Source organism: Macrosteles quadrilineatus, unplaced genomic scaffold, assembly GCF_028750875.1.
Source record: "Macrosteles quadrilineatus isolate MER2022 unplaced genomic scaffold, UCM_ALF_1.0 Scaffold_9__3_contigs__length_116548681, whole genome shotgun sequence".
Lineage (NCBI taxonomy): Eukaryota > Metazoa > Arthropoda > Insecta > Hemiptera > Cicadellidae > Macrosteles > Macrosteles quadrilineatus.
Genome location: NW_026542602.1, coordinates 94,452,197 through 94,464,540, shown reverse-complemented (window position 1 = coordinate 94,464,540; position 12,344 = coordinate 94,452,197). Strand labels below are relative to the sequence as shown.

The 12,344-nt window shown below is 33.5% G+C and overlaps 1 protein-coding gene across 1 annotated transcript in view; it reads right to left on the bottom strand.

The window, feature by feature from the left end:
• The window catches only part of LOC129002078 (semaphorin-2A-like), a 282,280-nt gene that overhangs the window by 9,890 nt on the left and 260,046 nt on the right, over window positions 1–12,344 (bottom strand). Inside the window, exons 3-8 of the mRNA XM_054429609.1 lie at window positions 12,074–12,125; window positions 11,236–11,298; window positions 9,512–9,619; window positions 7,988–8,258; window positions 4,671–4,901; window positions 3,202–3,438 (exon numbers count right to left, since the gene is read on the bottom strand). Of these exons, the coding sequence (XP_054285584.1) occupies window positions 3,202–3,438; window positions 4,671–4,901; window positions 7,988–8,258; window positions 9,512–9,619; window positions 11,236–11,298; window positions 12,074–12,125 (962 nt within the window). The remainder of the gene's footprint in view (window positions 1–3,201; window positions 3,439–4,670; window positions 4,902–7,987; window positions 8,259–9,511; window positions 9,620–11,235; window positions 11,299–12,073; window positions 12,126–12,344) is intronic.

Sequence of the window (12,344 nt, the reverse complement as noted above, 5' to 3'; positions counted from 1 at the left end):
CTCAAAGTATGGTGATAAAAAGGTTGGATACGTTTGTAAAGTTGTAAAAAAAAAGAAAAATGTCTGATAGGTATTACTTCTAAAACATCAATATTTTATAGTTTGCTAGTTAAAAGCCTTTAACACAAGCTGAATAAAAAACTAGTTTGTTGCAGCATTTGTGACTAGTAGTACTTGAGACTATAAACCAGATGGTAATTACTTTTTTGCTAGTGTCGATGACTAAAATTTAAAGCCTTATAGCGCAAATTTTTCATCAATCACGAAAATACACACAATTCACACGATTCATTGTAATTTGTGTAGGATTCTGAATCTGGAATTAATATTGACATACATTCCTCAAAGTATGACTAAGTTGTAATCATTCAATATGCAGAAAGTATTAATTAATATAATTTGTATCTGTTATTCATTTTTGTTTTCAGTATTTCTTTCACTTTACTCTTCCAAAGATTAGTTTTCAGCAACCCAGAGGGTAGTAATCTTGTCATATTTTAGAGTTATTTGATTTTCATACATCAGATCTACAGAACATGATTATTCTCATTAGCATTCATTTCCCGTGGCGATGCATGGGTATGGTGGCTAGTTACTGACATAAAATTGTTAGCTACAACAAACAATATAGTTAATGGCTACAACTTTTTATAATTAATGGCAAAACCCTTACAATATGAACTGTGGTAAAATAACCTACTTTATTCATCTACTAACTTTAAAATTATTCATAAAGTGGATTTTTAGAGAATGAATTAACTTAAGGAACAAAGTAGGTGTTCATTGAACCTAAAATTAGAACAATTTATTCCCACTTGTGAGGGGCTGAGAGGGTCCAAATCACTGGTTTTAATGATCCTTGAAATTTCTATTGTTGAGCTCAAATCGTTCCTTAATCTTACAGTTCATCAGACTCTCCTTTCTAGAGGTAAAATCCTCACACATTTTTGTTCTAATACTTCTAATTGGTATAGATTATTTAGAAGTAATTAAATACTTTTACAGTTGTAAAAAATTTCTCATAGTTTATAGTTTAGAGAAAAAGTGGAACTTAAAAAATCAAAAAGCAGTCAGTATTGATACACTTAGGCTAGGGCCACACTTGGCGACTTTGTCGCGGCGACTTTTTTTCACGCGACTTTGTCGCGACGACAAAGTCGCTGGGGGTGGCCACAATAGGCGACCATTTCAACCTTTCAGTTTACTTTTTTACTATACTAGTAAATAGGGTTTTGAGATGTTGTATTGTATTTTCAAAATGTTTCATTGATTATGGAAATAAATAAGGATCTATAACAGTTTTTGCATGTTTTGGACGATCTTAGAATATATCAATGTGTTTTACTATTATTTGCAGTATCGTACAATTTAAGCAAATCTTTTACAAATTAAATCATATAGTTACAGTATTTTCATACTGTGTCTCTTTATATTTCGTAATAGGTCACGTAATAGTTTTTGACAATTTACCTGCAACAAAAGAAATACAATTTTTACTAAATAAAAGTGTTAAATTATGTTTCTAAAACCAATGTGGACGTCTAAATCGTCAAATCACAGTGTAATTCTTGCTGTTTCTATTTATTGTATATCTAAATATCCCCGACACAAAAAAACCTGCAGACTAAGTGAATTTACATTTGTTTGGCTAGATTTCCACTAAAATATTCACTTAAACTTGTCGGAATTAATTCAAATTTAAATAAGATGAATTTAAATTAATGCTTAGGTTTGTTGGTATACAGATAAGGTAAACTAATGAGACGTGCTTGTTAATTTAAATTTTGCTTAGTATGAAATTAACAATATTGCGAAATGTTATTAAAATATATCCATAAACAAGCAAACTACAACAGATTATTCTCCATAAAAACGGGAATTATAATTTTACAATTGTTTCAATTATCTCCGTAACCATTAGGCTTACATCAATGCTTGAAAGGACAAAATTATTCATTTATTTAGCTTACAAAACTATATGGAAAATTTGCTAAAAGGAAGAGAAACCACAGGTATGGAGTGAAGTCCCTGAAACAACATTGTTTATGGATGGCGTATTTTAATATTGTAACTTTTTGTAGTATTTTTTTATGAGCGTAGCTTTGGCGAGCTAATGACATTGAAGACGACTCACGACATTTTAAAAATACACGAGGTTTTGGATTCATGTTATACCAGAAGAGTTAAATCTCATGTATGCTACAGGACACATGATAAAATGTCGACACTTATTTTGTCGGTGAAAATATATGTATTTTAAAAGCATATTTTCCTTATTTAACAATTGCCAGTCCAAAACTAAACAATATAGATATGAAAATAGAGCAGCAAAGGGTGTGTGAGCGAGCGACTTGTCGCCTAGTATGGCCGGTGCCATAAGATAACATGGGGAGCGTATTTGTCGCCACGACCGAAAAACGCTCCCGGTCGCGTTTATTTTTCTGTCGCTTGTGGTCGCTGGTCGCGAGTCGCTTAGTGTGGCCGCCTCCATTTAATTTAATGCTACGCACTTTCATCCATTGACGCCGCGACTTTGTCGCCGCGACAAAGTCGCCAAGTGTGGCCCTAGCCTTAGCTATCATTAAATCCATGTTTACATTTTCTATCTTCATTTCTGCTACAGGGATAAGGGAAATAGGGAGGTAATATTTTTATTAGATACGCAAGAGAACATGAGGTTGAATAATCCTAAAAGCCAATTTTGAATAAAATAATATTATTTTTGTATACAAAGTTAAAAAATAAAAAAGTGAGGCAGGACCTCAGGAGGTTAGGAGCAAGTTTGGAGGCAGCAGAAGATAGGCAGCAGTGGAGGAGCATTGTTGGCGAGGCCAAAAATCACTTGGGATTTGTGTGGCCACAGGAGTAAGTAAGTAAGTAAGTAAGTAAGTTAAAAAATGGAAATAACAACTCAAGGTATGACTATCGAAGGTCCGTTACACCCACAAACCAAATTTTATAATCTACTAGTGTAAACCAAACTGTCCTTGTTCTAGACTAAATAGTAGGACTCAGCAATAAATAGTAGGAAATAGCAAATCAGTTTAGTCAGTAACAAAGCTACACAAAAGGCATCTCACTTTATTCTACCTATTTCACCTTTGTCTATTCAACCTGATGTGTGAAACTTAATCCAATTTAATCTACTACGTCTAATCTAACTTATGTATAGACATCGTAGAGGAAGACATGTCCACATACCAGGCAGAGTCTCGGTATCATTGACACACTCGCCAGGTCTAGGCTCAGGCACTCTGTTGCTCAGGACTGGCAGCCAGGCTGAGCTGCTGGTAGCCTGCTCCTTGAACTTGCCCTTGAACACACGGTGGATGTCGTCCAGAGAGAAGGAGCAGATGGCAGACCCCATCAGACCTGTCGTGGAGGTGGTGAAGACTGCGTAGAACTTGGTGTCATCTCCTGGCACCTTGTAGATGCTCTCTACAACAGTGGGGAGTTGTGTGATGATTTAAGGAAGAAAAGCAAACAGATTACGCCATAGCTCAGAAAATTGAGTGTAGTAAGAAATCACCTATACTGACACACTTTTCCTCGTCCGAGATATTCCTACTCTTATGATATGCAAACTAAGCATTAACTAAGACTAACTTTTGCATAACTGCAAAGGAAATATACTCGTAAATGTATAAACAAAATATAGTTTAAAAATCATCCTATTGATCTAATTAAGGATCTTTTATACACAAATGTCCTCCCTATCTAAGATGCCATTTTGTTTTCTAAATAATGTATGAATGAAGTAAACTTTATCTAATTAAATAGGTGGAGTTAAAATTTCGGGGTATACATAAAAGATTATTAAAATTTTATAATTTAAGCCTGTTACTTTTCAAAGTACAATGATGTTTGTTAGATAGACCCCCTATTGTCTTAAGTTCACCCTATAAGTATAAATTACACAGGGTGTCCCATTGGCGAAACTTGTCTATTTGTATCTACTTATCAATATTAATTTTAAGTCACAAAATCCATTCAGATGAAAAAACTGAGTAGCAATTATGAGTAAATCTTAACTTTAACATGCACCTAACACAGGTAGAACAAAAGTAACAGTATGGTTATTGTACTAATCTTTAGTGGACCCTGTATGTATAGGCTTTTGGTAAAGGGATATCTCCAATAAAGATACAGTTCTCCTTGTCTATCCCTTGTGTTTTCAAAATAGGTATACATACAGCTTATGGGTTCTAAACTGCTTGGGCTCAGCATCACCACACGAAGACAATTGGTGGGATTTAAACCCTGAGCCGCAAGACAGCGATGCCCAGAGGACATCCTGTGCTCTAACCCCTTAACTAATAGACCAAATGAAGTAAAATGATCAGTGAGCCTTAGTGAGCCTTTAATGGTATTAAAGCAATGGGATATGAGAGGAATAGGAATGAGAATTATAATTACTGTCATTAAGAGAAATATTAAGAGAAACAAGAGGTCCTAGCTAGGGAGAAGCATTATAACTTCGATAAAATCCACTGGTGAGTGGCAGGATCACAAGTCCTCGGGGACCTGAGTCCTGCACTTTATCACTACAAGGCCAGCTTGCTCTCCAAAGAGTGATAAGTAGAAAAAATAAATGAAAATATTTTTAACATTGAAACCTAAGTGAGTAGAAACAAAACAGCTTAATTGTTGACTATCTAACTTGTACTCACGTATTTCATTGAAGTAAAAAGGGAACTCGCCGGGAATGGAGCAGTTAAGCCTCGCTTTGAGATAGGTCGCCCAGTTTTGGTTGAGGATGTTTTTGCCACCGGTGTCCCGTTTGCAGACCCTTGCCACTCGAGAGTACACGTTCTTGCCACAATTGATGTATTCCACAGCCGTCTCTCGGAAGAAGAAGAACACGTACTGGCCGATGTCGTATGATCCGACAAACTGCGGCTCTGCAAACAAATTAGGGTTGAAAACTAATAAGATATTTTTATACTAAGTCACCCTGCATTTATAGTCAGCTAATACGAGGGCAATGTGTATAAATGTATGGGTAACTTAAGTGATTAAGTAATTACTGATGCGTAAATTCTTAAGCATGTTTCCTATCTCAAATCTAGCAAATCTAGTTAGAGAGGCATATTTAGTGAACTAATAAGTCTGTCTTTTCTATTCTAAGTGGGTGACATAAAAGAAATTTTATTTTTTGTAAAGAAACAGTTTTAAGCATGGTCTTCTTGTCAGACAATGTTGACCTTTTTCCATTATTAACTACAAACTTGAAACCTGTTTTGTATTCAATCTTTCAAACTACTTATCCTGCTTAACATTTCTTTGAATTTCTAGGAACATTGATTGACCATCATATTAAATATGCTGTTAGTTTGTCAACATCGTATTGCAACTCCGATTTTACATAATAAATATGAATAAAGACATGAAAATAGTTAAAGTTTAAAGTTTTCAATTTAAAAGAGAAAAAAGTCATTCTGCAGTACAATCTGCAACACTTTTGATCAATTCTCAGTGAATAAATCAAAATCAGATTCACAAACTTTAAAATAAACGAAATGGAAAGTTCCGTGCATAACTTTCTTTTAAAATCTTATTTGCAATTTCAGAGCGGAAAGCTGGGAAAAGGCGGAAAAGTTGGAGAGAGTCAAGTAGTTATCTCGTTTCAAACTTTAATGCAGATCTTACTCAGTGCTTGGCTTACATCTACTTAAAAGTTTCCCTCTAAAAATCTGACGCCTTAAGTTGGTAATTGATTAGAAATTAAATTAAATTCAAGATAAAACGTTTCTGTCTCATAACCGAAAAACATTTGTTGAGTTTGAGAAGCAGATTTCTAACACTGGATTAGTTTACTTTACAAAGGTAAATATTTCAGTAAGAATTTCTTTATAAATTTATATGTTGATATTGTTTTTTAAAATCTGTGCTTAATGCACTGTAGTCTCAATAAAACGTCTAATTTGAATGGCGTGAAAATAATTTTCATTAAGTTAAGGCATGATTGAAAAGTTAGGCAAGGGGAAAATACTATTATTTTAGGCCGAGCAGCATACACTGCTAATGACTCAATTGAACTAAATTATTTTTAACCTAAATCTGGCAACATTTAAAACATAAATGGAATAACTAATTCACAATAATGTTTAGAAAATATATAGTTAAAAAAGTTATGAATATATGAGGGGATTGGAAAAAATATCTTTTAATGTTACAATAAATCTTACAACAAATAACTTAGTTATTAAACAACAAGACCAACATATTTGCATTTAGTCTCTGTATATGTCACTAAGTGTTATTATATTAAATTACCAAACTGAAAGCTCCAGACACATAATTAAAATCCGATTAATTTACGTAGAAACTTTAGCAATTAGGAGTTGCTACTGCATCCCGATGTGAGGGATATATTAGAGGGAGGGAATTATTTGGGGACCAAGTGAGAAGTTGGGCCTTGTAATCAGGGTTGTACGCTAAGTACCAGGGATTTCAACCCTCTTTTCACCCCGATGGGAGGGGAATTTATGTGACCAATTAAAGGCTTTTATAAAAGTTGGGCTTGTGATATAATTAACGGTCTTCCCAAAGAGGATTCTTTTACCACCCTCGTCCTTTGCTAAGCGTGATTAAAATATGATAAGATTATGAGAAGCAGGAAAAACTGCACATGCGCCTGCTGCTTTCATCTTTTAATTACGGAAGATTTAGTATCCGGAGCTTAAGGGTTTGCCTAAAAAGCATTTTGAGCAAAGGTACATTGTAAATTAAGAGTCTTCAGAGGAAAAGTTCATGTTTTTGAATAAAACTTAGACTAATAAATTTCTTCTGTAAAAGTTTAAATTAAAATGGCACTATGAACAAATCATAGTATAATTATATAAATGATTTAAAATGGAGACGCCACTATATGCGTATTTTAACCCAAATAATGAATGAAGGATGAGTGGCGTGATCTTGTAGTCTTGTTAGGGACTACTACTAAGGCTACTAAGGCCGACATATTCCTTACACAGAGCTGTTAATTAATAGCCCATACAGCCAATGGCAACTAAGGATCCTAAAGTACTTACTACCAAGAGACCACACTAAGCTGTAACCTTACAGTTATAATAGTCGGAGCTGGTACTATAATGTTGGGGAGTCTCTAGATAATGTCTGATTTACATGTTATTCAAATCAGCCAAGGGATGTCTTGACTTACTGACAGTATTGCATCATAATCTCCTTTGACTGACACTGTCTATTGTAAGCCACTGTTTGACAGGTTTATGAAATCTGAAGTAAATCCACAGTGTTACGAATGTTTCAGGACCAATTTCTATCAGATTCAAATCCAAATTCCGATACAATTCCAAATTTTCAAACAAATGTTCATGATCTTTGACAAATTAATTTAAATACTAGAATTGTGATCAGTCAACACAACACTAATCCGTATTTTGTATTTACAACAATTAACAATGATTAACAACGATTAAGCCAAAGAACTTTTTAAACAATTACGAATCCTCACTTTTTATGGCTTATAATATGTTCTTGACTGTTCATATAAGGTTTGTCAAAAACAATTTCAAGCTTAAATTAAGTTAATGAAAACAATCATAACCACAACACACGCAACAAAAAATAACTTTGTAATAAAAAATCATAATTTTTAGCTCTTCAACAGAAAGACTGTCAATTGAGGACATACATGAATTTTTTAAATACAACCCTTTAAAAAAGTCTGAAGGAATATTGAAAAGTCATGTTCTTATATTCTTTAGATTAATTAAAAATGGTTATACTCGTATCTAAGTTTAAGCATTAGTTTTACTTTATTTGACGCTATTCATACACAACTTTGTATACTTATGAATAACGATTCTTGACTATAACTATGACTAGGCAATTAATGGATCCAACAACTTTTCCGTTGCTGTTAAACCACTCTAACATCCCTTCAACCTAACCAATATATAACCCAATCTTTTCCACATTCAAACACCTTAACATACACCTATAAATTACATTCAATACTCACTGTCAAGCCACTTGGAGTCGTACTTCAGAGTCCGCTTGTAGCTGAACTCCTTGCGGCCGGTGGTCAGATTGTGCAGGTCCGTCCGGAAGATGACAGCGTCTGCCTTGGTAAACTCTGCGTTGGTGCCGGAGTACAGCGCGGGGAGTTCCCCAGGGTTGCCTCTCTCTACCCACACAGCTGTGGAGTTGTCGCTGGGGTCGTACGGACACTTGGCGATGCCGTTGCCTACGCCAGGGACGTATTCGCTGCGGTGGAGGTGCGTCAGGTTGGACTGTAACAAAAGTGGTGTTTTAAAAGTCTGTAGTGCTCACATAATCAAATGGTTCCCAGTTCAATCCTCAAAGTTAGAAGATGGTTCAAACTGGGCACAGCTGTATCTGTCTTGCTTGAACCACTATCTTCCGCAGACGTGTCCATTGGTTTTTCTGAACCTTTATGTTTTCTAATACTTGTTTTTTCTCTCATGATTTTGTCTTTGTGCTTTGACACACCATCTTCCGCAGACTAACCATTGTGTTTTCCAAACCTTTATGTTTTGTTCTAATTGTTTTTTCTTTCACGATTTTTTGCTTAGAGCTTTGACAACCATACATTTCTCTTGTGGTTTTTCTTTTGTGATTTTTTTTCTACGCCAGTGGCATTTCACAAGAGAAGTTACAAGAGATTAAATGTTTAGTGGATGTGCCGGGGATTGAACCCATCCCTCCCGCACCGAAGTCTGAGACACTAACCACTAGGCTAGCGACACAACCAATTTTGAGTTTCGAATTGGTTTACATCCTAATCTTACTATGTTTTGGCTACTTTTCTAGATGGAAAATGTTCAGAAAAATCCCTTACGTGAAATAAAAACTTAAAATAACTAAAAGTTACCTTAACCTTCAATCAATGGGTATGAATGTTTAGAGGTACTGTAGCATGGTAAAGCAAGTTTTCTTGTAGTAAGAGGAAGTCTAGGATTAGAACATTGAATAAATGAATTGTATAACAAATTTAAGAATACCTCTACTTAAAACTCCATGATGTTATAGCATATGAATCCCATCAGATAAGAGATATGTCCTATTCTAAAATTAATTGTCTTTTAACTACTTAATTGTCTTTTAACAAGTTAAAAACTCTAATTCATATTGATTAACTTTGCAAACCCTCTCAAATATGTTTGTTTGACATGACTTAAATTTCATCAAAATTGGAAAATTTCTATTAGATATCCAAAAAAATACAAAACATTTGCTGTGAAGTGTACACAAGTTCATGCCACTACCTCGGAAAAATATCCCTTAAAACAATTCCTAAGGAAAAATTAGTCCCTAATATTTTGTTTTGTCGATCAGGCAATGTTGACAGAAAGAAAGGTTAAGATAGAATACTAGCTTAAAAAATATAACCGTATAGATTTTAAATCAAATTGTGATGCATTTTTAATTTTAAAGATGACCGTGTCATTGAATTTTTACAAGTATATTTCAATGCCTACAAAGTGACAAGTTTTTAAATGTATAACAAATCATCAATACTTACATATATGACCCAGTCTTTTGGATTGTGAGCATTCGTTCCGCAAACGTATATTCTCGCTCCATCTCCAACTGGCTGTATCACTCTGATGTGATTTCTGCACTCAAAATGCTGAAATTGAAATATATGATTATTTAAATTAAAATTGAAAATCAACCAATTCAAGCAAAGCAATAACTTAACAAGGTAATTAATTGTTTGAAGCTTTTCACTTTCTTTAAAACAAACAGATAGAGATTTTGAGATTTTAGATCAGCATTTTGAAAGTGTTGAATGGATAGAATTTAGAAATATAAAAAATCAAGTGTAAATGCAATAGGTCTTATGTGTCTCTATATAGACCAATTAATATTTACTTTTCGTAGGTCCATTTCAGAGCTTTGCAATTTCGCAGACAGAACAGGAAAAATACTATAGTAATTCTACCACTCTATACCTAATTGTCACATTTGTTTTTGCTTATGAACATGTAGAGTGAAACACTCTATTTTAATAACAGTATACAGTGTGTAAATTAAGTCTTGAAACAAATTTGTATATTTAAAACAGAAATAGATAGAAATATTCTGTTTGTAGCATTAATTCTTAACAAAGGTTCCGCTATTTTTTACACCAAAAAATTGTATAACCCCCTAACAGAGTAGGGGGTAGGGGTTGACTTATTTTTTTCAAATAGCAACCCTTATTGAGTGGCCCATCATTTTGAAGGATTCGTCAAAAGAAACACAATGACACAAACAATAGGTGGATATCTCACCTCTAGCCAAAATGGTGGTTATTCAAAAATGGGTGCTTTTTCACTCAATAGGAGTTGTTATTTGAAAAAAATAAGCCACCCCCTACCCACTACCCTGTTAGGGGGGTTAAAAAATATTTTTAATGTAAAAAATTACGGAATAACCTTTACTAACGGTCAACGCTACAAACAGAATATTTCTGTCTATTTCGGTTTAAAAAATACAGATTTGTTTCAATACTTAATATACACACTGTATATTGGTTTGAAATTTTCAAAAATCTTATTGTTTTTACAATTTTAAACGATTATCATATATTTAGAAATAGTTTCATAATTCACTAACTCCATATCTGAGACACTAGATTGACACAAGGACATTGGGCAGTATCACCCAGTGGACCAACCGCTGTCCATCTACAACAACCCCGGTGAATAATTAATCATAATGGGTTGTATATCATGATAGAGCATTGGCATTGAGGACAATCAAACCTACCTCCAGGTGACATTATAGTAGTAATTGTATACCTGGAGAACTGCTTTGTGCAGTGATTGGAGTGGGGAAATTCTGTTGATTATAAAATATAGTCTGACTCAATGAAATGAAATCAAAAGATAGCTCGTGTTCATTAGGAGAAATAGTAAAGTAAAGTATTCGTGAAATTAAATCTACATATGGATTTCTTCTTAGTCAAAGTACGATTGAGTGACTTGAAACCTAAGTGTAGGTTTCTGTTGATTAAACTTATAGTACAACCTCAGTGATGAAATATTCAGAAGAAACATTCTTGTTAGTTAAAATAATATTATACTATTCAGTGACATGAAATAAGGATAAGTTCCTGTTATTTAGAAAATATTCTTCGAACAACCCTTTTACCACAGTCAACGAGTCAACACTTTTACCACACTTTTTTAACATTGCCTATTGCTTGCTGTGTTAAATGGGTGAACAAGTTGATTTATTTTCTTATGTTACAATACTCACTTCAGACTTCCCTTTGGACACACAGCTTGCCACACTGCTCGGTTCTAACGTCAGGGAATCTCTCTGAAAAACAAAACAAGGTAAATATTAGTAAAACATGTTCATACAAACTCCAACAAATCAGTTTAACTTGTATGGAATAAAAAATTTAATATTTAGGTACCAAAGATATTTTTTATTAATTCCTCTATTTACTAAATGACATAGAGCAAACACAAAGTAGTGTTAGAAACAGTATAATTTACAGTTGTACCTTAATATCTCACTGTCTGTTTACCAAATGACTAGATTTGTGTTTGTTATCTCATTCGCATTGTTGTTTTATTTAATGCAACACCAAGTAAATATTTATTTGTACCTCGCATGTCTCATCTTACTGGAGTTTACAATATTTTCAAAAGAATTAGATAATGGTAAACAACGAAAACTTAAATTCTCTTTTTTGTAAATACATTTTCTATCAATGGATCAAAAACAATGTCTGAAGTCATACATATATATTGTTAAGCTGATATTGCTTACTCCTTTCCATTACTTTGATATAGAGTTTATATTGTTGTAATAGCTAAAAATATAATTTAAAAGTAAATTCAACAAAACCTTAAGGCAAAGAAAATAATTATTAATGCAATCCTTCGATGTTGTAATTTTTATTTTGTAAGTAAACTAGTATTCAGGATGGTTTAGTTTTTCAAAACTTTCTCAAGTCAGAAAGTTGATTATTTATAATAACACTACGTTATCTGTTTGAGATTAATTATATTTTTACTGCAACATACAGGATACTTTTAGTAACAGTTTTGCAACAAAGACAAATTTCTAAGAATTCTTCACTTACTTCACAGTTGGATTGGTTGATGTTGCTCAGATTCAGCTTGTAGACTCGGTCCCTGTAAAACCAAGTGTAAGCGTAAGATAAAGTAGTAAATAGTGTACACGTTTCTGGGGCTAAACCAGTACAATGCACATTATTGGTTAATAAACCTGTTTGAAAAATAAGGATAAACTGTCTCTATCACAAAATTATGACTGAAAGTAAATCAACTCAAAAATAGTATTCCGAACTGTTTATTAAACAGATTAATAGGCAAGCAACTGTAGTTTAATTA